Source organism: Bos indicus x Bos taurus, chromosome 13 (genome assembly GCF_003369695.1).
Source record: "Bos indicus x Bos taurus breed Angus x Brahman F1 hybrid chromosome 13, Bos_hybrid_MaternalHap_v2.0, whole genome shotgun sequence".
In the NCBI taxonomy this organism is placed as follows: domain Eukaryota; kingdom Metazoa; phylum Chordata; class Mammalia; order Artiodactyla; family Bovidae; genus Bos; species Bos indicus x Bos taurus.
In genome coordinates this window covers 66,014,063-66,039,583 of record NC_040088.1, presented here as the reverse complement: position 1 = coordinate 66,039,583, position 25,521 = coordinate 66,014,063, and the positions used below count along the sequence as shown (strand labels likewise).

General features: G+C 40.7%; 1 protein-coding gene across 1 annotated transcript; it reads left to right on the top strand.

Moving 5' to 3' along the window:
• Nucleotides 1-24,587, top strand: LOC113903638 (putative ankyrin repeat domain-containing protein 19). Its single transcript, XM_027560117.1, has 10 exons — nt 1-695; nt 5,320-5,434; nt 5,593-5,766; nt 10,491-10,597; nt 12,358-12,495; nt 15,840-15,907; nt 20,087-20,120; nt 21,256-21,325; nt 24,344-24,405; nt 24,497-24,587. Exons 1-9 carry the CDS (start codon nt 463-465, stop codon nt 24,395-24,397), a joined length of 993 nt encoding a protein of 330 aa, XP_027415918.1. The 5' UTR covers nt 1-462; the 3' UTR covers nt 24,398-24,405; nt 24,497-24,587.
• Nucleotides 24,588-25,521: the final 934 nt, after the last annotated feature.

The window sequence follows — 25,521 nt, the reverse complement described above, 5'->3', positions numbered from 1 at the left end:
TAGTCTTGACAGGGTGTATGTTTCTCAGAATTTATCTATTTCTTCTAGGTTTTCCAATTTGTAACTGTTCATCAATAATAACGTCCCCTTATGATTATGCTTCTTTACTTCTGAGGTATCTGTTGTAATGTCACCTTCCTTTCTGTGGTTATTTCAGTTTCCTCTCTTTCCTTCTTCCCTTAGGTAAGGGTTTATTGATATTGTTTGCTTCTTTTGAAAAATGCACTTCCAGTTCTTGCACATGCACACTGGGCATTCTGGCACACGGGCAATGTGTTTAGAGGTGTCGCTTAGCAACGATCATTCTGGGATGAAAGATTCCAAACCGTTGAGCTTACCTTAAGCAAACCATTAAGCAAACCATTAAGCTTACAGGCTTACCTGTAGTGCTTGTGTTGGGTTTAGGGGACTGTGAAGAGCCGAGGGGGAGGTGAGGTGTGTTTGGAGCCCATAGGCTCTGCGATGAAGAAGATTTTTGGCTACAGGAGTGAGAAGGGCGAGTCGCCCTTAGACTCCTCCATCAGCCTGGGGAGAGACAGAGGTCATCGTAGAACCAGCTTCCAGCCCGGGTACCACATCCGAGACAGGGACCTCAAAAAGATCCACAAAGCTGCCAGCGTAGGCAACGTAGCCAAAGTGCAGCAGGTTCTGTTGCTCAGAAAGAATGGCCTGAATGACAGGGACAAGAAGAACAGGTAAGTGGGGAGGAAGGGCCTGGCAGGGCTCCCTCCTGTGAGTTTCCCCTCCAAGGCTCACAGACACCTTTGTGGGATCCAGCGCCCCACAGACTTGATAGGCTGCAAAAGCCTTAGCTGCTTTCGGACCCGCTTATAATTCCCCTTATAGAGCACTTTACTGGTCATTTTAAAGTGATTTAACTGAATGTCAGTAATCACGGAACTGAAATGAAACATGAAAAGCGTCTTTTTTTGTCCTTCCTTCTCCTCCTCTTCCTTTGTTGTTATGCATGTGTTAACATGATGTACTCATGAGTAAGAACTCTCAAGTTCTATAGCTCTCAAGAAATCTTCTGGAACTCCCTGGCTCTCACCCTGTTTTTCTCATGTGATTTATGAAAACTCTTCTTCCCATGGATTGTCCATTGTGGATATTGGCAATGGACAGATTTTTGATGTTGTTGGCATTTAATGTACACATTTTTATACCATAATGTTATGTATTACAGAAAACTGCATAGTAAGAAAAATAATCCCCATGACAGGTCAACTTCTGGGTTAAAAATTCTTCAGATACAATGCAATATCCATTTTATATCAGTATACACTTAGGTGTATAGAGAAGGACCTTAGAAGACAGCTTGGAAGTAGGAAGCTGGGTGTGTCCTTGACTAAGAGGACATTTTCTTAGGATCTATGGTTTTTCCATATTTAAACCAAATAAACATCGTGGTTTTAAAGATTTTGGGTTACACATGCTGTCTTCAATTGTGATGAAATTGAAAGTTTTGTATAGTAGACAAAGATTTGCCCTTTTAGATATAAAAATTTGCTTGATGACATTTTCTATTAGAAAGATAAATTAGGTGTAGATGGTGGAGAAATAGCCTGGTAACTATTTAGAGAAAAGTAACTAGATTTTTATCTCACCAAAAAGTTCAGAGGGAGTATAGATCAAAAATTTTAAATATACAGGGTGAGAAAAGTACCAGAAGAAAACTGAAATTCCTATCTATACATTTTGTGTGCTGACGAAGACCATTTTTTCTAGTTCTACTGTTCATTCACCTGAATGTTTTTAATTGGATGGTGGTTGCTGTACCATGTTGTGTTGGTTTCCTCTGTACAACATCATAAATCAGTTGTAAGAAAGAATACACATATCCCACCCCAGAGACCTCTCTAAGAGTGGTTTCAAAGGCAACATTCTGGAGTTTCCTGGGTTTCGGCACCAAAACAAGAAAAGAAAAAAAATCTGAAAGTTGATTTCAGTCAGTTCAGTTCAGTCGCTCAGTCGTATCCGACTCTTTGTGACCCCATGAATTGCAGCATGCCAGGCCTCCCTGTCCATCACCAACTCCCAGAGTTCACTCCAACTCTTTCCGTCCATCCAGCCATCTCATGCTCTGTCATCCCCTTCTCCTCCTGCCCCCAATCCCTCCCAGCATCAGAGTCTTTTCCAATGAGTCAACTCTTCGCATGAGGTGACCAAAGTATTGGAGTTTCTAGCATCATTCCTTCCAAAGAACACCCAGAACTGATCTCATTTAGAAGGGACTGGTTGGATCTCCTTGCAGTCCAAGGGACTCTCAAGAGTCTTCTCCAACACCACAGTTCAAAAGCATGAATTCTTCAGCACTCAGCTTTCTTCACAGTCCAGCTCTCACATCCATACATGACTACTGGAAAAACCATAGCCTTGACTAGACAGGCCTTTGTTGGCAAAGTAATGTCTCTGCTTTTCAATATGCTATCTAGATTGGTCATAACTTTTCTTCCAAGGAGTAAGCGTCTTTTAATTTCATGGCTGCAATCACCATCTGCAGTGATTTTGGAGCCCCCCAAAATAAAGTCTGACACTGTTTCCACTGTTTCCCCATCTATTTGCTATGAAGTAATGGGACCAGATGCCATGATCTTAGTTTTCTGAATGTTGAGCTTTAAGTCAACATTTTTACTCTCCTCTTTCAATTTCATCAAGAGGCTCTTCAGTTCCTCTTTACTCCCTGCCATAAGGGTGGTGTCATCTGCATATCTGAGGTTATTGATATTTCTCCCAGCAATCTTGATTCTAGCTTGTGCTTCTTCCAGCCCAGCCGTTCTCATGATGTACTCTGCATATAAGTTAAATAAGCAGGGTGACGTACTCCTTTTCCTATTTGGAACCAGTCGGTTGTTCCATGTCCAGTTCTAACTATTGCTTCCTGACCTGCATATAGGTTTCTCAAGAGGCAGGTCAGGTGGTCTGGTATTCCCATCTCTTTCAGAATTTTTCACAGTTTATTGTGATACACATAGTCAAAGGCTTTGGTATAGTCAACAAAGCAGAAGTAGATGTTTTTCTGGAACTCTCTTGATTTTTCGATGATCCAGTGGATGTTGGCAATTTGATCTCTGGTTCCTTTGCCTTTTCTAAAACCAGCTTAAACATCTGGAAGTTCATGGTTGACATATTGCTGAAGCCTAGTGTGGAGAATTTTGAGCACTGCTTTAGTAGAGTGTGAGATGAGTGCAATTGTGTGGGAGTTTGAGCATTCTTTGGCATTGCCTTTCTTTGGGGTTGAAATGAAAACTGACCTTTTCCAGTCTTGTGGCCACTGCTGAGTTTTCCAAATTTGCTGGCATATTGAGTGCAGCACTTGCACAGCATCATCTTCCAGGATTTGAAATAGCTCAAGTGGAATTCCATCACTTCCACTAGCTTTGTTCGTAGTGATCCTTTCTAAGGCTCACTTGACTTCACATTCCAGGATATCTGGCTCGAGGTCAGTGGTCACACCATTGTGATTATCTTGGTCATGAAGATCTTTTTTGTACAGTTCTTCTGTATATTCTTGCCACCTCTTCTTAATATCTTCTGCTTCTGTTAGGTCCATACCATTTCTGTCCTTTATCGAGCCCATCTTTGCATGAAATGTTCCCTTGGTATCTCTATTTTTCTTGAAGAGATCTCTAGTCGTTCCCATTCTGTTGTTTTCCTCTATTTCTTTGCACTGATCGCTGAGGAAGGCTTTCTTATCTCTCCTTGCTATTTTTTGGAACTCTGCATTCAGATGCTTATATCTTTCCTTTTCTCTTTTGCTTTTCACTTCTCTTCTTTTCACAGCTATTTCTAAGGCCTCTCAGACAGCCATTTTGCTTTTTTGCGTTTCTTTTCCATGGGGATGGTCTTGATCCCTATCTCCTGTACAATGTCAGGAACCTCATTCCGTAGTTCATCAGGCACTCTATCTATCAGATCTAGTCCGTTAAATCTATTTCTAACTTCCACTGTATAATCATAAGGGATTTGATTTAGGTCAGACCTAAATGGTCTAGTGGTTTTCCCTACTTTCTTCAATTTAAGTCTGAATTTGGCAATAAGGAGTTCATGATCTGAGCCACAGTCAGCTCCCGGTCTTGTTTTTGGTGACTGTATAGAGCTTCTCCATCTTTGGCTGCAAAGAATATAATCAATCTGATTTTGGTGTTGACCATCTGGTGACGTCCATGTGTAGAGTCTTCTCTTGTGTTGTTGGAAGAAAGTGTTTGCTATGACCAGTGTGTTCTCTTGGCAACACTCTATTAGCCTTTGCCCTGCTTCATTCCATATTCCATAGGAACGTGGCACAGATAAAAATAATTTGGTACTTTCAATTTGTTTTAGAATTTTTTGTGAGGATTGGTATCCTGTGACAACTTTCAGCCTTTTCAGAAGTCAAGGGAATCTTGAGAATTTCCTGGAAGTCCAGTGGTTAAGACTCACTGCTCTGGGCCCAGGGTTCGATCTTCTGGTGAGGGAACTAAAATCCTGCAAGCTACAAAGATTTATTGTACAACATGGGGATTATAGTTAATATTTTATAGTCACTTTAAATGCAGTATAACCTTTAACAATTGTGGATCACTGTGTCGTACACCTGTATTATATAATAATATATATTATACATCATCTCTAAAGCAGACTTAGATGAAAACATCTCATGGGAATTAGACCAACAGGAAAAAAGAGAAATGGACAAACAAAAATTCTACAATTTGTAAAGTCTGTGAATTATAAATTATATTCCAATGTCAGAGATGTTAAAATGTGAGAAAATGAGCATATTAGAATCATCGAAGTACAATGTTGTCTCTAATACTCAAAATATATCTGCAAAGGAGGAGTCATATCCTTTGACTTCATTGAGATGTTGTCCTTGTAAACTAGTAGTAGTAGCAATAAATATGATAATATGACCTAACAGTTACTGAGCTGTTATCTGCCAGGAGTGGTTCTGCACCCTTTGCATGGCTCTCATGTAAGCATCACAGTGCTGTCCTGTGAGATAACTACTACTCCCTCTCCATTCTGTTGATGAGGAAATTGAAGCACAGAGAGGCTGAGCAACGGCTAATGAGTGACAGAGTGAAAGTCAAATACAAACCCAAGTTGAGCTGAATCTCAAGGTCATGCTCGTTCTATTCAAGTAGATAGTTCTTTCATTACTGTGGTAAGAAGAGCTAAAGCGAATATAGACTGTTCTTTCTCCAGAAGAAAATGAAACATTTGTTTTAGAGTGATAGGAATAGCATGCTATTGAATGTTTTCAATCACAGGAACGATTGTTTGCTTTGAAACAGTAACACTAGGGTTTCCTAAAAATTGCTCTTGCTTTCCTAGGACTGCGCTCCATTTGGCCTGTGCCAATGGCCATTCAGCGGTGGTCACTCTCCTCCTGGAGAGAAAATGCCTGCTTAACCTCTGTGACAATGAAAAGAGGACAGCGCTGATGAAGGTATGGGGCAGCGAACCGTGTCCACATGAGATGGGTGTGATTTCCTGAGACTAAAAGTGAATTTATCTCATTGAAATATAGCAAACTGGTGAAGCTTGTGGCCTGTTTACTTTGAATTCCTAGAATTTACACTCTGTTTCTTGGCACAACACTAACAGGCCGTAGAATGCCAAGAGGAGGAGTGTGCGACTCTTCTGCTGGAGCATGGTGCCGACCCAAATGTCATGGACGTCTGTGGCAACACCGCTGTCCACTACGCTGTCTTTTGCCAGAATGTATCACTCGCAGCAAAGCTGCTTTCCTATGACGCCGATATAGAAGCCAGGAACAAGGTATCGGTCACCTAACTTTATTTACCAAATGTTTGTGAAGCATTTTTTTTAATCTACAAGTGTTTTATTTACAACAGTATGTAAATAGGTAAACCGAATGGTTGAGGTCCTTTAATGGACTGGGACCTGGCCGTCTGGAGGCGACGATATAAGAAAGTGACAGAAAGAAAGAGGCCGCTACTCCCTGGTTTACGCAGAAAACCAATAAAGTCCTTGAGACAGGACTTGTGTCTCTCACGAAGGCACCGGGCGCCCTCTCGAGGTGGGGTGAACGCACAGGGCGCCTTCTCGAGAGTCTTAGAAGCCCGGGCAGGAGAGTGAGCAAGACGGGTCTCTGCGCTCCAAGGAATCAGCCGGGGAGAGAGACAGAAAGACAGACAGACAGACACGGGGACCCAAGCTCTGATGGAGCAAAGGTGCTTTAATGATTTTTCTGTGGGTATATATAGGCTGTAGTACAAGAAGTTTCTTTCGTCAATGATAAAGATCAGAAAACCAAAGGTACAGTAGCCGTTACCAAGGGAACAAGGGATGATGATGGTCACAAGCTCAGGAGACAATCCGTATCTCAAGAAAGGGGACCGAGACTAACCAGTTTTGTCGTAAAGAGATGTTTACTAAAGGAGATTCAAGCCTGTCTCACACAATGACCCCAGTTCCTGGGAGCAGCGTGCTGTTCCGCTTAAAAAGAAACAAAGGACTTGTGAGAAACAGCACGTAGGAATCCTCCTGTTAAACATGCCCTGACTTGAATAGTGTCCATGAGGCCCTGTAACCATGGAAAAACAATTCCAAACCCGAGTCAGGGGGCGGGGGTGAAAAAAGTCGGTGCCCCCAGAAAGGGCAGAGCTCTGTCTGCCAGCCACCCTTCTACCCTAGAAGGAAGGCTTTCCCATTAGAACATGCGTGGGAGTGGGTGGTGGGCTCTGAGCCCACAGGAAGTGAAGGCCTGAGGGGAATGAAGTGATATGGGCACTGGCTGTTTACAGGGGCTCAGGGAATGTGGGCTGCTGGGGGTGGGCAGAGGAGGAAGGAGACACAGTGCCCAGCAGGGGGAGCTGGGTGAGTGCAAGTGGGCCTGGGAGGCAGCAGGCCTGGAGCGCTGAGCCCTCCAGGACTCCGGGTTCTGAGATCCAGCCAGGTGGGTCAGGTCATGTTTGACACCCAGCAAGGGCGTTCTCTTGTGCTGGTGACCACTTGGTTCACCAGGTACCCCGCGGGGTCTTCCACGCTCAGCCCCGGGGAGCTGCTCTGAGGGGTGGCAGCTGTGCCTGGGGAGCTGCCCCTCCTGTTCTTTCTTCAGGAAGCATGTGAAGTCCGGCCTCTTCAGCACCGCCAGGAACTCCCTCCACTCTCACAGGTGGGCTCAGTTTTCCGTGTTTGGAAGCTCCAGCCTTCCCTGAATGAAAGTATTTTGAAGAAACTAAACTGTCTAAGATTTCACTTTAAGCATGATATTTCTCAAGCATTAGAGAGTAAAGCATTCCTTTATGTGTTTCTGGCTGGTATTTGTGATAACACTGCACTTGTTAGAGGTAAAACATTTTCCAAATATTTTCCCCCACTTAAGGTTTTTTTTTTTTTTTTTTAATCACTCTAAAATAACACAGTAAAGCAAAATTTGCCTCAGTAGACTTTGTCTTAAAATTCAAACATAACGAAAGCATTTTACAACATAATAGAAATCTTGCTGCTGTTCACAAATTCCCATTTTATGAAAAATGGTTTATATAAACACAGTTTCTCTCTCATTGCCCAAGTCTTAAGAGCGTAAAAGGAAAGGAAAAGGAGCAAGCAAGTGAAAAGTTGCAAGTCAAGCTGGAATTTTGGCAGTTGGGAAATGCCAAGAAGGGGATTCATTTATTTTAATATTTATTTATTTGCTGAGCTGGGCTTAGTTTCAGCATGTAGGATCTAGTTTCCTGACCAGGGGTCGAACCCAGGCCTTTACCGGGAGCACTGAGACCCAGCCCCGGGACCACCACGGAAGTCCCGAGATTTTGGTTTGTGCTTTTTATTCCCTTCAGCTTATAGATTTCTTATATGCTTTTCAGTTTTCAGGGATAATAGTTGTTATTTTGAAAAAGAGTGTGAGTGAATTGTAAACTTGCCTAGGTGCCAGTTTTAAGAAGACTCTGAGCAAAACACTGACAGTGAACAGGTGGTGATGAAGTGGGAATTAAGAGAGAACAAATAACTACCTGATATTATCCTATTCTGGCAGAACGATCCACTTAGATAAGAGTCTAGACTCTGCTCTCCCATCTAGAATGTCTTGATGGGAAGGAAGTAAGGGGTTTATAAATAATGAGATCAGGTTGCCTTTTGGGTTTACTAGTACCTGTTCTACCACTGTTTACCCAGGAAATTTTTAAAAATTGCAGTTTTGATGACTCTTGCCTCTTACACTTTTCTTTTTTATTCACACCTTCACATAAGAGAAGGAATTGGCCGTATGAGTAAGAGATGAGACTGGAGTGGTTGCTGCAGTAATTCTCAGTTATATTCTGCTGGTGAACCACAATTATTTGGGAAAACTTCTTTTAAAAATGTATAAGCCTAGGCTGTTCGCTGTAGATTTTGACTGAGTAAATTGAGGAACATTTGGACATGTGTATTTAGAACTATTCCCTTGAGATTCTGATCCAATCCTTGATGAATAACTATGGAATGAATACATGTAATTTCTAAATGCCCCCTTCACAAAAGAAAGTAGTCTCTAGAAGGGCTGGAGTTTGATCAATGCTAGCTGCTTCCATCAGCTCCCTCCTTTCCAACACTATTAGCCTAACTTTTTCTCTGCCCCATGTTTGAGACATTAAAAGGAGTATCTTTGGCAATATCTATGGGCTTGAACAACAACCCCTTTTCCTTCCAACCACTCATCATTCGGTGACCCTCCGAGAGTCTTTAGCGATTTGCTCATGGCGAAGTCACTTCGTCTGTAGAGTCTGACCCTTTAAGGATTTTGCACCTTCACTTATCATCCAGGTCATTAGGTCAACAGATGTTTGTTACCAACAGGGTTTTCCTGGTTGCAGTAATAGTAACTCCTGAGCCTTTTTTGGTATCATCTGCAGGACAGACTCTTGCAGTGTGTCTGTTAGAATTGCTGATCCCTGGCATAAGCAGATGAGAGCTCTAAAACCCGTGAAGTTAGTAACAGTACAGAGGGGAATTGTTTTAAGCATTTATTTTCAGCAGGCTTGGAAACTCATTTTCCATTTGATTAACAGTCTAGAAGAATTCTAGAGATAGACTGTAGTTTCAACAGGCAGTGGAAACATTCTTGACTGTAAATTATGAGTCTTTTTAAAAGAATTTATGTTTACTTGAATTATGAGTCTTAATAGCCATGTTTATTACATATGGGGCCCCACTTTTTTTGTGAAACATATGATACTAAAGAAAGGAAAGGTTTCACATACAAATATTTGCTTTATACCCATCTGTTTGGAAACAGCAAACATAAAACCAAAAGTGGGCCATAAACCAAACATGGCCCTTGGATATGTTTAGTATCCTCCACACATTGAGTCAACATTTCAAATTTAGGAGGCTCATGCAGAAGTTCAGGCTTCTCCAAGGACCAAATCTGGACGCCCTTGAGCCCATCCTACTGTTTGGTCTGTGTGCAGAGGCCACCTCTTCTGTATGGGACACGTGTTTTCAGGGTTACCAGTCTCACCTGGCTTTTTCACTTACTCAGGTCATCAGCTTTCTGTCCATAAGCATTTGAGTTTCCAATTTTTGATTGATAGTTTATTTTGATAAATATTTGAAGGTTTTTAAAGACAGTCTAATTAGTCTATAATTGATTTCATATTTTAAAAAATCTCTTAAGAATGGGATTGAATTTTTCAAATTAGAATTTTTAAGTTGGTTGTGGCAGTTTCACACTGAATAACTCTCACAAACACACAAGATTATAAGAGACAGCACAGGGAGAGCTGATGGAAGAGCAACTCCCCAAGAAAATGTTGAGCATGTATTTATTGGTAATTTTATGTTGCAGTAAAGCAAGACAGACACCAGAACTCTAGGATTTTGGAAGCTTCCTTCTGGTGGTCTGGAGGTAATCACATGAGAGTCATCAAGAAGGGTCTTTGAAGATAAGGTGGGAAGGGCGCTCATTCTGCATGCAGTTAGCATCTAGCGAATGCTGACCTGTCAGCCAGAATGTCTAACTTAAGGAAGGGCGGTGGAAAGAGCAAGCAAGGAAGAGAGAATGAGTAAGATTAAATTCCAGGAGACATGTCTGAGAAAGCAGTAAAACAGGGTTCCCACAGTTGATTTTTTGAAAAAAAAGAAAAAGTTTCCCTCTTGGCATGTTCATGTAGAGAATAATATTCCCACTGGAATGTCTGTAAACCTTTTGAGTTTACTCATGGTCATCCTTGGATAGGTTATGCATGCTACAGATAGTATTATATATTTCTGCCTCAGCATTGTCCCTAAAATATGCAGTTGATACAGTAGCTAAATGATACTCACACCCCCTGCATTGGGAGCTTAACACTTAGCCACTGGACCACCAGGGAAGGCCCAGAGGAGGAGCAGATTAAAGAGAAAGAAGGTGCACAGGGTGATGAGGAGGGGGGGGCTCTCTTTCATTTACTTTCTGACTTTTATTTTTAAGTTCAGAGAATCTATTGCACGGTTTTAATTTCAGTTTAGAAATAGGTTAACTGTGTACATTAGAAATGGTTTTCCCTGTTTTACAGGATGACCTGACACCACTGCTACTTGCGATATGTGAAAAGAGAGGGCAAATGGTGGAATTTTTAGTAAAGAAAAAAGCAAATATACATGCGGTTGATAAGATGAAAAGGTACCGTTGTTCTTTTTCTTTTTAAAACCCTTAGTGCTGTTCTAGGATGGTAATATCAAGATTAAATGAATAAGAGGATTCATTTGTGATCAACACATCATCACTTAGGTAGAAAGTCAGTTATTCTGACTGGGAACCATGAACAATATATAGCAAGAATGTATAGCAGGATTCATATTCCTTTATAATATTGACTGATGTCATACGCAACCTGTTTTTTGTTTGTTTGGTTGATCTGGTAATAGCTGAGGGATTTCAAATTAGTTTTATTAGCTTTATGAAATATGGATTCTGCTTTTTAGTTCACCTCATGATAGTATCGAGTTTCTTAATTCTTTTAAAAGAATTCTTTAACCTCTACTTTGTATGTATGTATTTTTATAAGATGCATAGTAAACCTAAAAGACTTGGTTTTGTCTTATGGATAACTCTTTGTTTTAAATTACTTTGTTTGAAGAATGCTGATGTTATTAGATTGCAAAAGAGTCAGATACAACATAGCGACTAAATAACAACAGCCACAAAAAGGTGGTTATGACTCACTGTCACCAGATCCTGTGGGCTCATCAGGTTTTCATTTTAGTACATTTTGATATTTTCATTTTTAATGCAGGTAGAAGGAAGAAAGATAGCTTTGATTGGATAAACAGTTCCTTTAACAGAGACAAATCAGAGGTGAATGATACAGACGAAAATGATGGGCTTTAGATTCAGGCTAGGTTCAATTACTAGGTTTCCTACCGATTAGGGCTATCATCAGCAAATAAGTTTCCTGATACACAAGGCAAATAGTAATGCATCTTTCAAAGGTGCCTGTGTGTAAGAAAGATTTTATATATAGTATTTCATTTTTAGTGCCTAGCACATGCTTGTCCACATCATTAACTGCCACCATGACTATTTTTATTCCCATTAATATCAATATTTTTGATTTAAACCTGCAAGTAGCCTTTCCTTAACCCAACCTCTAGCTGACGTTGAAGCCGAATATATCAGACTAAGGAGGAAATGGGGAATTTATCCCTTAAATAGTCACCTGCCTCAGATAAGTGACCTCAGGATCGTTTCTTGTCCATCAAGGACTTTATTATTATTTAAAAAAAACATTTATTTATTTGGTTGCATGGGGTCCTAGTTGTGGGAACTCTTAGTTGCAGCATATGAGATCAAGTTCCCTGACCTAGGCCCCCTGCATGGGGGAGCCTGGAGTCTTATCCACTGGCCCATGAGGGAAGTCCCCATCATGGACTTTTGAAATAGTAAGTGCTGCTGCCTGGCATCCCAGTGGGACAGGAGGCTTCTTTTCCGTCCCTTCATTTTAGCCTTGGAGGTAGTTTGCAAAGATGAACACTGATGCTGCCGCTGGTGCTGCTAAGTCTCTTCAGTCGTGTCCAACTCTGTGCGACCCCAGAGACAGCAGCCCACCAGGCTCCCCTGTCCCTGGGATTCTCCAGGCAAGAACACTGGAGTGGGTTGCCATTTCCTTCTCCAATGCGTGAAAGTGAAAAGTGAAAGTGAAGTCGCTCAGTCGTGTCCGACTCCTAGTGACCCCATGGACTGCAGCCCACCAGGCTCCTCCGTCCATGGGATTTTCCAGGCACGAGTACTGGAGTGGGGTGCCATTGATGAACACTTGACCCTGTAAATGGTCAGTCCCTCATGAAAGGGCAAGGCGTTCACTTGGTGAAGCATATCAAATTAACTGTGTAGGTAAGTCAACTCAGCTTCCTGAGGCTGAAGTCATCTCTCTGTTGTTTTAGAACAGCCCTCATGCTTGCTGTCATGTATGAATCACCAGATGTCGTCAGACTTCTTCTTCAGCAAGGTGCTGACATCTTTTCTCAAGATGTTTTTGGATGGACTGCAGAAGAATATGCTGTTATTAGTGGTTTTGATATGTAAGTGTTCACATTAAAATGCCAATTCTCACTAAACTGCAGCCAAAAATAATTTTAACTGTTACTTGCTACGTGACCAGTGAGAGTTCCAGTTTGGTGCAGGCAGTTTGGAGAAAGGTGGTGAGATGTTCCCCCTCAAGAGCTGAAAGCCAAGCAAAGGCCAGTTAGTTACTCTTGGCTGTGGGCTCAGGGTGCTTTATCTCAGGACATGTAGACCTTGATCCTTAGAAAGCTTGACATTAGCCATTTCATTCCAAGTGTGACCTCTCGATATGGCGTATGAACAGTGTCACAGTTGTGATATTTCTAACTAGTTCTTTGGGTCTTGAAATATTTAGTTCAGCAGCAAATCCTGTTTTCTCTTGAGGACTTGCCTCTCTATACGCTTCTGCTTGAATTTTCCAAGAACCCGGCGGATTCCCTAAAATCAACGAGACAGTCCTCTTTCACAAGTCATTTGGAGGGGAAAAAACAGTTCCTTCTCATCATTCTGTTGCTTGCATTGATTCTACTGCTGAGCACTGCTGCTACAGCTGGTCTTGACAGGGTCTGCTTGGCAGCTGGATCTGGAGTCTGGATTGGCTCTATAAAGACTTTAATAAAATCATTTTAAAAGGAAAAAAAAAAAAAAAAAACTCATCCTGCGGTGGGCTCACAATTGACCTTTGCTCCCAGGCCGCCCCTCCGGGTCCAGGTTCCCCAGCCTTTAAGATGATGCACAGGTCGACTTCAGAGTGAGAGCTCCTTTGTTCTCATATGTATGCTTGTCGCTCAGTCACAGTTGCAAACAAAGCTCCAGCACCCAGTTCGGGCAGCTGGGCCGCCTAGCTGCCCCCCTCAGTCAGAGATCTTATGTGGAGCCCACGTGTAGGCCTAGATCTTCACGATGAGGTGCCCTTGAGGCTCTTATTTATCTTTTCTGCTAGCAGATGTCAGTGGGGACCATTTTAGGCTGTCAGAGAGGGTCAAGTGCTCCTGCAGGGATTGAGCAGACTTCCCTTTCTCCTTTGTATCTAGACTTGAACCTCAAGGCAGCTTTCTGTCCTGTGGGGGCACCTTTTCTTAGGTCACAGGTTCCCTGTCATCCTTCCCAGAGTAGTGGGTGCCAGCTTGCCTGAGATTCCCTAATTATGCTTGGCTCCTCATGGGATCTGTTTCCTGTAATAATGAAAACCTTCCAATGGATTTCTGTCTGCCTCCACTTTAAATGTTTTCAGAATCTGCCCCATACTGAATCCATTCAGCAGAAATCCCTAAATCTCAAGTAAGATAGTTGAAATTCAGAGAGGTAAGCCCTGTCTAGAACTTGCCAGTACCCAGTGTAAGAGTAGGGATATGTCTTCCAAATGAATTGGAGAGGAACATGGAGATTAAAAACCATTGGCAGAAAGATCTGCTGGTTCAGAGTTTGAGTAGGTAGAGAAGGAAGAGTAGTGGTCCAGGCCGGGTCTTGATTGTGATTAGTCTGCTCTTCGGAGAAGGCAATGGCACCCCACTCCAGTACTCTTGCCTGGAAAATCCCATGGACGGAGGAGCCTGGTAGGCTGCAGTCCATGGTGTCGCTAAGAGTCGGACACGACTGAGTAACTTCACTTTCACTTTTCACTTTCATGCATTGAAGAAGGAAATGGCAACCCACTCCAGTGTTCTTGCCTGGAGAATCCCAGGAACGAGGGAGCCTGGTGGGCTTCCGTCTATGGGGTCACACAGAGTTGGACACGACTGAGGTGACTTAGCATAGCATAGCATAGTCTGCTCTTGGTGTAATTAGCTGCAATATTGGGGGAGCATTATGTTCTCTCATGTAGTGAATTCATATGTTATAAATAAATTTAGGTACACATTATATAAGAGCTGATATTCCCTAAATTACAAACCACAAAAAACAGCTAATTACCAGAATTAATAACAGTTTCATGCAACACTTGAATGTTAAACGTATGAAAAAGCACACATTGGGATTTACTTGGAATTTCAAAGTAGTTACAGCAATAAAGCTGAAGATGAAATTATTCCACCCTTTGACTATTTCTGCAAGCATTTTGGGGGTATATTATCTCATTACATCCTATTAACCCTCTTGTGAAATAAGGTAGTAATATCCCAGTTATGTAGAGGAAGACTTTGAACTGAAGAGAAACAACTCCTCCAGGAACAAAGAACAGTTGGTTATAGAGCTAGGATTTGCAAGCTCGAGAGATTTTTTTGTATGCCAAGCCAAATCTAGTTAATTATTGGAGCTGTACTGCCCTGAGTTCATGACTACTTCATCTTCCTTTTCTTTCTCCTTTCAGTTCAGTTCAGTTGCTCAGTTGTGTTCGACTCTTTGGGACCCCATGAACCGCAGCACGCCAGGCCTCCCTGACCATCACCAACTCCCAGAGTTTACCCAAAGTCATGTCCATTGAGTCAGTGATCCAACCATCTCATCCTCTGTTGTCCCCTTCTCCTCCTGCCTTCAATCTTTCCCAACATCAGGTCTTTTCAAATGAGTCCGCTCTTCGTATCAGATGGCCAAAATGTTGGAGTTTCAGCTTCAACATCAGTCCTTCCAATGAACACCCAGGACTGATTTCCTTTAGGATGGACTGGTTGGATCTCCTTGCAGTCCAAGGGACTCTCAAAAGTCTTTTCCAACACTGCAGTCCAAAAGCATCACTTCTTCTGTACTCAGCTTTCTTTATAGTACAACTCTCACATCCCTACATGACTACTGGAAAAACCATAACCTTGACTAGATGGACCTATGTTGAGAAAGTAATGTCTCTGCTTTTTAATATGCTAAGTTGATCTAACTTTCTTTCCAAGGAGTAAGCGTCTTTTAATTTCTTGGCTGCAATCACCATCTGGAGTGATTTTGGAGCCCCCAAAACAAAGTCAGTCACTCTTTCCCCATCTATTTGCCATGAAGTGATGGGACCGGATGCCATGGTCTTAGTTTTCTGAATGTTGATCTTTAAGCCAACTTTTTCACTCTCTTCTTTCACTTTCATCAAGAGGCTTTTTAGTTCTTCTTCACTTTCTGCCATAAGGATGGTGTCATCTGCATATCTGAGGTTATTGATATTTCTTCTAGCCATCTTGATTCCAGCTTGTGCTTCATCCAGCCCAGTGTTTCTCATAATGTACTCTGCATATAAGTTAAATAAGCAGGGTGAAAATAGACCTTTACTTTCTCCTTTACTACATGCTAAATAAAAGTTTATAGAACTTAGAAACTTGAAATGTATGTGACAATTGAAGTTTTGATATTATCTTTGACATTGTCTGAAATAATCTAAGAATTTGGTAGTTGTTTTTCATATCAGTGTTAAAATATTATTTATTGCATTTTTAATACATAGCTTTTGCCAACTGATTTCTGAATATAAAGAAAAGAGATCTAAAACTTCTCCTGAAAATAGCAACCCAGGTAAGTCATCTGATACTGAATTACTCTCGGTGATTCTACCATAGATAAAGTAGGAATGAGGAAGTTTCAATAATTAAAGAACTAGGAAAAAATTAGGGTAAATTGCATGTGTATTTTATTTTTTAAATTAATTTCTTTATACTCTAGTATTCAGAGTTCTTTAAGAAGTTAATTGTAGGTGATTTAACATCAAAGACAGTATTGTCTGAAAAGAAATCCATCTCTTTAATATGGCCCCTAAAGTCCTGTATTAGATCTTTGTGTAAATCAGAAAAAAATTTTTAAGTGAGTATGATGTATATTTCATCTATAGTCACAGTACAACAGATTGGACATCTTATGAAAGTGAACTTTCACTTTTAGAAATGGTTTGCATTTAGTGAATGAATAGTTAGTAGTCACTGTGTAGTGATTAGTCTCACTAAAATAGTTCCCATCATTAAAACTGGGAACTTGAATAATCCCTTCCTGATAGGATAAGAAATGATAAACAATAACTGTAAAGCTGAGCCAGTGTGCAGCATAGTAGTGAGAGATTATTTCTGAAAGATACCTACCACTTGTACAGAAGGCAGAAAAGCAATGCCTGCTTGAGAACCAGTTATTTTGCCTTATTGCACCAAGCAGGTCTAGATTACCAACTTCATTCCTTACAGATCCAGAGAGAGTGAGATAGGTTGACTTCATTCAGTTCAGTTCAGTTCAGTCACTCAGTCGTGTCCGACTCTGCGACCCCATGAATCACAGCACACCAGGCCGCCCTGTCCATCACCAACTCCTGGAGTTGACTTCATCACCAAGTCCCGGAATGACTTCATTAGGATCAGATATTTTCTTTTGTGTGTTGGACAATTGTCATGAGAGTATAGTTTTGTAAGAACAAGATGTTCTCTTGCCATCAGTTAAAAGATTATCATAATAGATATTCAAATAGAACAACTTGGGACTCTGCAGGTTCTAATAAAAGCACAAAAATACTTTGCATTAACAAAAACAGCATTAGATCCACTGGATGTGGCATCTAGCACATTGTACAGGGTATCCAAGGATAAGTTTAACTGAGTAGACCTCTATCTAATCAAAGGGGGCTTCTCAGGTGGCTCAGGTGTAAAGAACCTGCCAATGCAGGAGATACAGTTTGATCCCTGTGTCGGGAAGATCCCCTGGAGAAGAAAATGGCAACCCACTCCAGTACTCTTGCCTGGGAAATCCCATGGACAGAAGAGCCTGGTGAGCTGTAGTCCATGGGGTCACAAGAGTCAGACACGATTTGGTGACTGAACAGCAAAAACATCTATCAAAGAACTGTAGGTTGGTTTATTACACTAGTCAGAGGAGACACAGAGATGACAGTGTCTTGGTCTTCAATAGACTCAGAATAGAGTTTTCTCTGGTTAATTTCTGTATTTTTCTAAACACAATTTTCAAAGAAAACATGCTTATTTTTTGTTTGTTCACTAAACTGATAACTTTCAAAAGACTGATAGTTTTTTGTGTACTAAGCATTGTTCTGATGTCACAGGGTGCAAACATTTAAAAAATCATTGCCCCTGCTCTCCTTGCTCAAGCTTGCAGTGCTCCTCTGGAGTTACTGCATGTGAGTCATCCCTCCAGCTTCAGATCATGACGACCCCTGGGCAATGTTATCCAGTAACACCAGAATCCGTGGCTCCCTCCATCCTTCCCTCCCTCCCCTTGTTCATCAGCTTAGGATGTGATGATGTATGCCTTCCAAGCTGAAAAAGCATGATTTCTATAAACATTTGCCTTATAATGGGAAGGATTGATATAATGATATCCCTCACTAGTACCCAGCACTCTTTGGACCATCCTGCTCTGTGTGGTCCAGATACTCTTGAGCAATGGAAGGAGATAGTCTCAGATCAGATCATATCAGATCAGTCGCTCAGTCGTGTCCGACTCTTTGCGACCCCATGAATCGCAGCACGCCAGGCCTCCCTGTCCATCACCAACTCCCGGAGCTCACTCAGACTCATGTCCATTGAGTCAGTGATGCCATCCAGCCGTCTCATCCTCTGTCGTCCCCTTCTCCTCCTGCCCCCAATCCCTCCCAGCATCAGAGTCTTTTCCAATGAGTCAACTCTTCGCATGAGGTGGCCAAAGTACTGGAGTTTCAGCTTCAGCATCATTCCTTCCAAAGACATCCCAGGGCTGATCTCCTTCAGAATGGACTGGTTGGATCTCCTTGCAGTCCAAGGGACTCTCAAGAGTCTTCTCCAATACCACAGTTCAAAAGCATCAATTCTTCGGCGCTCAGCCTTCTTCACAGTCCAACTCTCACATCCATACATGACCACAGGTAAAACCATAACCTTGACTAGACGAACCTTTGTTGGCAAAGTAATGTCTCTGCTTTTGAATATGCTATCTAGGTTGGTCATAACTTTCCTTCCAAGGAGTAAGCATCTTTTAATTCCATGGCTGCAGTCACCATCTGCAGTGATTTTGGAGCTCAGAAAAATAAAGTCTGACACTGTTTCCAGTGTTTCCGCATCTATTTCCCATGAAGTGATGGGACCAGATGCCATGATCTTCGTTTTCTGAATGTTGAGCTTTAAGCCAACTTTTTCACTCTCCACTTTCACTTTCATCAAGAGGCTTTTGAGCTCCTCTTCACTTTCTGCCATAAGGGTGGTGTCATCTGCATATCTGAGGCTATTGATATTTCTTCTGGCCATCTTGATTCTAGCTTGTGTTTCTTCCAGTCCAGCATTTCTCATGATGTACTCTGCATATAAGTTAAATAAACAGGGTGACAATATACAGCCTTGACGTACTCCTTTTCCTATTTGGAACCAGTCTGTTGTTCCATGTCCAGTTCTAACTGTTGCTTCCTGACCTGCATACATATTTCTCAAGAGGCAGATCAGGTGGTCTGGTATTCCCATTTCTTTCAGAATTTTCCACAGTTTATTGTGATCCACACAGTCAAAGGCTTTGGCATAATCAATAAAGCAGAAATAGATGTTTGTTTTTCGATGATCCAGTGGATGTTGGCAATTTGATCTCTGGTTCCTCTGCCTTTTCTAAAACCAGCTTGAACATCAGGAAGTTCACGGTTCACATATTGCTGAAGCCTGGCTTGGAGAATTTTGAGCATTACTTTACTAGCGTGTGAGATGAGTGCAATTGTGCGGTAGTTTGAGCATTCTTTGGCATTGCCTTTCTTTGGGATTGGAATGAAAACTGACCTTTTCCAGTCCTGTGGCCACTGCTGAGTTTTCCAAATTTGCTGGCATATTGAGTGCAGCAGTTTCACAGCATCATCAAGAGATTCTTTTAAAACATGTTAGTATATATATATGTATATATATATATATATATATATATATATATATATATACACACACACACAGACACACACAGAAGCTGAACTTTTAAACAAGTTCCATATATATATACACTATATACATATATATATAGTTCCCTATATATATATATATAGAACTTTTTAAAAGTTCAGCTTCTATGTACCCTACTTCATGCTCACCAGTACAAGTCTAGTCCCATTCTCATCACTGAATTGAGCCCCTTTACCCGTTGGCCTCCCCCACCTGCCTTTCAAGAGATTATCCTTTCTAAACCTGGAATCACTACATCTTTCATACTTCTCTTGCCTTGGGAAAGAGGGCCAGGAAGAGAAGACTTTTGTTTCCAATATTTTACCATGCTCTGAGGTTCAGTGCCTTTGACCAAGCTTCCTTGTGATAGGGCATTTTCACTGTGAACTGAAGAGCCAGAGAAGTTGTCATGTCCCAGCAAGACACCTATAGTCTCTGTTCAGTGCTCCAGGCAATAGAAATCCAGAAACACTGTGCTGTTTAAGCGTGCTATTGTCAGCTTATAGTACTGATTGTATTGATGGTGTAGTATCATTTTCTCTCAGTCTCCTGGAGTTTGGTTAGGATTATGGTCATTGTAAACAGCAGTTCTTTTCTTTGTTGTTTTGCTTTGCATTTGATGACTATAAAGGGGAGGAGTGGTTCTTAGGCATTAGTGGCCTACGAGTATAGTACAACCACTGTCTCCTTCCTCTAGTGTGGCTTCCAGGTGTGGTTTGAAAGGAATACTTTTAAACAAAGCCTCAGTCTTGAGGTTTTATTATTCCGTATTTTACTTCCGTTGATTTAAAATGTATCTTGCTTTCTTCTTTAATAGTGGGTGAGAGTTCTGAAGAGCACTCTTCAAGGAGGTATGATTTTATGGATGTTTTAAATTATATGTTTAACTAAGGGAACATGGAGAAGAGAAACTAATGGTTGTTGAGTGTTCTACTCTGGGTTAGACAATGCATTACATGCTTAACATTTATGACCTCATAGAGTCATCACAGCAGCTTTGTAAAGTAGCTGTGTCCTACTTTTACTTAATTAGGCAACTGTGGTTTCAGGAGGTTAATGAATCGACCCTGGTTAAAATGAGTTGACCTGTGATTTGACAATTGGCCTTCCTGGCTCCCATGTCCACTCCCATGGCCCTCAGCAGAGACTGAGAAGTACCCATGGAGCATATAAGTTAAAGATATAAATTAGTTCTTTGACTTGTGTACATTTTAAGTTTGACATTGTGGGGAAACTCCCTGTACTCCCTCTTAGAAGTGTACTCACTTCTTAGAGAATTGGTGCCGTCTCAGTAAGTGGTATCCCTGCTGACGGACCAAGACTCCCCTTTTGGACGGACTCAGATTCGTCTCTGAACCTTGAACAGACAACGGAGAAGGGAAAGCCTATTCTTCTGCTTTGCTTTAAGTCATCAGGTTTATTCCAGTTTGGGCAAACAAGAATTATTTCAATCCATCAATGGGATTTTCAGTTCAGCTGTTAGAACTTTTGGTGAAAACAAATTATTTTTAGGCTATGCCGATACATTGGCTGTCACTCTCTGTTATGGAAACTAAGAATGAGCGTTAACTAGATATTTCATAGGTTGGGAGAGATGAACGCAGAAATAGGTAACAAAAACTTTTTTGGAGACTTCCCTGGGGGTGCAGTGGTTAAGACGGTTAGTAAGACATCTTCCAACGTAGGCAGTGTGGGTTCGATGCTCGGTCAGAGAAGCTAAGATCTCACATAACCCGGGGTCAGACAGCCAAAACCTAAAATAGAAGCACCATTGGAACTAATTTAGTAAAGACTTTAAAGTGGTCCACATCATGAAATCTTTTAAAAAATTAAAAAAAAAAAAAAGCTGTTTTAAAACAGGCCAAATTTTATTCATGTCAAGAAAGTTCATTTCATGTATAGACAAACTTTCACTTGTTTTTTTCTTTTTTCTTTTGTTCAAGGACATGAGCTCACTCATTTTTATTGTATGTTTTTTCTCTAAAGGTTTCCCAACAAACCTGGTGTTGATTTAGGGCCTACATCAAACGATGAAGTCTTAGATTTTAAAACTAAGGTAAAGTGTTCTGTTGTGAAATTAGTTTTCCTGCTCTGAAATTAGTTTCATGTAGTATTTACTCTTATGATTAGACAGTGGAAGTGACAATAGATTCAAGGGATTAGATCTGAAAAACAGAGTGCCTGAAGAACTGTGGATGGAGATTCATGACATTGTACAAGAGGCAGTTATCAAAACTGTCCCCAAGAAAAAGAAAAGCAAAAAGGCAAAGTCATTGTCTGAGGAGGCCTTCCAAATAGCTGAGAAAAGAAGAGAAGCAAAAGGCAAAAGAGAAATCGAAAGATATACCCATTTGAATGCAGAGTTCCAAAGAATAGCAAAGAGAGATAAGAAAGCCTTTCTCAATGATGAATGCAAAGAAATGGAGGAAACAATAGAATGGGAAAGGCTAGATATCTCTTCAAGAAAATTAGAGATACCATGGGAACATTTCATGCAAAAATGGACACCATAAAGGACGAAGAGAAGCAGAAGATATTAAGATGAGTTGGCAAGAATACACAGAACTCTACAAAAAAGATTTTTATGACCCAGATAATCAGGATGGTGTGATCACTCACCTAGAGCCAAACATCCTGGAATGTGAAGTGATAGTGGAGGTGATGGAATTGCAGTTGAGCTATTTCAAATCCTCAAAGATGATGCTGTGAAAGTGCTGCTCTCAATATGCCAGCAAATCTGGAAAACTCACCAGTGGCCACAGGACTGGAAAAGGTCAGCTTTCCTTCCTATTCCAAAGAAAGGCAATGCCAAAGAATGTTCAAACTACTACATAATGGCACACATCTCACATGCTAGCAAAGTAATGCTCAAAAGCCAGGCTTCAAGAGTACATGAACCATGAACTTCAGATGTTCAAGCTGGATTTAGAAAAGGCAGAGGAACCAGAGATCAAATTGTCAACATCCTCTGGATCATAAAAAAAGCAAGTGAGTTCCAGAAATGCATCTACTTCTGTTTTATTGACTGTGCTAAACCATTTGACTCTGTGGATCACAAGAAAGTGTAGAAAATTCTTCAAGAGATGGGAATACCAGACCATCTGACCTGCCTCCAGAGAAATCTGTATATAGGACAAAAAGCAACAGTTAGTACTGGATATGGAACAATAGACTGGTTCCAAATCAGGAAAGGAGTACATCAAGGATGTAAAATATCCCCCTGCTTATTTAACTTATATGCAGAGTACATCATGTGAAATGTTGGGCTGGACGAAGCAGAAGCTGGAATCAAGATAGCTAGAAGAAATATCAATAACTTCAGATACTCAGATGACACCACCATGATGGCAGAAATTGAAGAAGAACTAAAGAGCCTCTTGATGAAAGTGGAAGAGGAGAGTGAAAAAGTTGACTTATAACTCAACATTCAGAAAACGAAGATCATGGCATCTGGTCCCATCACTTCATGGCAAATAGATAGGGAAAGAATGGAAACAGTGACAGACTTCTTTTTGGGGGCTTCAAAATCACTGCAGATGGTGACTACAACCATGAAATTAAAAGACGCTTGCTCCTTGGATGAAAAGCTATGAGCAACCTAGACAGCAGATTGAAAAGCAGAGACATTACTTTGCCAGCAAAATTCTGTCTAGTCTAAGCTATGGTTTTTCTAGTAGTCATGTATGGATGTGAGGGTTGGACTATAAAGCAGGCTGAGTGCCAAAGAATTCATGCTTTTGAACTGTGGTGTTGGAGAAGACTGTCAAGAGTCCCTTGAACTGCAAAGAGATCCAATCAGTACATTCTAAGTAAATCAGTCCTGAATATTCATTGAAAGGACTGATGGTGAAGCTTGGTCATCTGATGCGAAGAACTGACTCATTGGAAAATACCAATTCTGGAAAAGTTTGAAGGCGGGAGGAGATGGGGACAACAGAGGATTAGATGGTTGGATGGCATCACCGACTCAATGGACAAGAGTTTGTAAAACCTCTGGGAGTTGGTGATGAACAGGGAAGCCTGGTGTGCTGCAGTCCATGGGATCGCAAAGAGTCGCACACCACTGAACAACTGAACTGAGCTGAACTGATGTTGATATTTTCATAAAATTTGAAGAACAGTGTAGATGCATAAAATATATTAATAAAATCATATGAAACAGAGGCTTTGCTCATAGTATATCCTTAAGAATACTGATATGGTACTGATCTATTGTATATACATTCTAAATATATGTGTTTCTCCACATACCTTATTATACTTGTTTTTTTTTCCATAAAGTTTGTTCTTGACTAGACATGTCTCACTTTTTTCCTTTCTTCTTCCTCCTCTACCTTTTTAAAATTTTTTAAAAAATATTTACTGTTAACCTAATTTTTCCTTGCAGAACACATTTCTTCAATGTCTGTTCTTTCAGTCCATCTCTCTCTGCCTCTAGTTGTGAACATGTTTGCTTATGGCTTTCTATTTAGAGTGTGGCTTTCATTCATGATCATTGCCCTATGGGTTTAACCTCGTTTATTCCCTGTTTCATAGAAGTAGCTGAATTTTTTTTCGCTGTTTCATTGGTCTCTAGCTGTTTGACAAACAGAATAGAAGTAGCTTATCCTGTTTGCGAGTTTCTAGCCCATCTAAATAAGGTTCTGTTAAAACCTAAACTTTCATATCACCCTTCACAAGTGATAATCCATGTATATATTAATCATGGAAGCAAATTTCAAAACATAGCAATTAATTTAAATGTCTTAGTTTTTCAATAGTGCTCTAAACTACCGGGGATAAATTATTACTCTAGAACATTTTGGTAGAGAAAAGTAATCTAGTAGGTGTCCTAGTATTGTATAGCAGTCAATTAGGGGTAAGGAGAGGAACTTCTGGTGCTTCTGATGTCATCTGTCATAATCCTTTCCCCATGAGCAGGTCAGTCAGTGACAGAACTGTGATTTGAATCCACATCTGAATGACTCCAGACCCTGTGCTCTTTGTGTTAGATCATAGAGGAAGGGAGGATGTTATAATTCTTTTATTCAGGTTGATACTTGTTATATTCTTCAAGCTCTTATTTTCTTCCCAGCATGTCCTGAAAATCAAAGTTAATGAAGTTAATGAAGGCTTCTCAGCTATCTAAGAGAAACAGTAAGTTATTTGAAGACTGTCCTCCTGGTGTTATTCCTCGATTTGAAATGACACATGTTCTCATGTACTCTCTCTGTTTTCACTGTACTAGAAGCAAAATGTGGTATTTTGAGACCAGAGGTACAACTTTCTCTCAGGACAATAATTCTGGTAGTAATGCTGAAGATGTGGTTGAAACATTTCCCAAACCATCACCCTGGTTTAAGGGCATCTGTCATCCTGCCTTCCCATCGCCTGAGCCTGTTTCAAAACTTCTCAAGTCTGTAGCAGGCCTTGGTCGTACAAAGGTAAGTTGTTCTGTTTGTAACTCTTCTTGCCCTGTATTTGTTCACATACCATTCCCCTGATCCTTATGATGACAAAAAGGATCCCACCACAGAAATAGAAGCCCTCAAAGTCATGATATGAAAGGTGTGTGATATATAGAGGCATACAAGTGCAGGATTCAGATTTATAAATATTGGCATATGAAGTATGCTGTTATGAAAGAAAAGAATTACAAAGCACTGAGGAGTGAACTCCGGGAGTTGGTGATGGACAGGGAGGCCTGGGTGTGCTGCAATTCATGGGGTCGCAAAGAGTCAGACACTACTGAGCGACTGAACTGAACTGAACTAAGGAAAAACAACTAGATGAATATGAAGATGGGGAGGAGGATGAAGAGGAGAATTCTTTAAGAAGGACAAGATGAATATAAGATGGGATGAGGGTGAAGATGAGACAGATATTATACAAACACAACAGAAATAGTGGGGGTCAGTCAGACCAGGAACTCTATATTATAAATATGTGAGAAATTATTTCAAATTCAACTTAAGAAGAGAAAGGGAGGTCGTAAAAAAACAATGCTCATACTCTTTTGAATGACATATAGATGATTTTATGAAGAACTAAAAAAAATGTGTTCCTTATTATTTTTTTTTTTTTTGGTGGTGGTTTTCGAGGTTGGTGGTTGTTCTTGTTTTTTCATTGAATTGAAATGTAGTCATTAAAATACTGTGTAAGTTTCAGGTGTACAGCAATGTGATTTGTTTATACTTGTGTATGTATATATATTTTTTTTGGAATATAGTCTCCTCTGGAAGTTCATTTTAAATTTGAAGTGATTTCTCTTTT

Excerpts from the sequence above, each read along its gene's own strand:
- LOC113903638 (XM_027560117.1), top strand. The coding sequence starts at position 463 with ATGAAGAAGATTTTTGGCTACAGGAGTGAGAAGGGCGAGTCGCCCTTA. Across the intron at positions 10,598-12,357 it reads GCGGTTGATAAGATGAAAAG|AACAGCCCTCATGCTTGCTG; the intron begins GTACCGTTGTTC and ends CTGTTGTTTTAG. Across the intron at positions 15,908-20,086 it reads TCCTGAAAATAGCAACCCAG|TGGGTGAGAGTTCTGAAGAG; the intron begins GTAAGTCATCTG and ends CTTCTTTAATAG.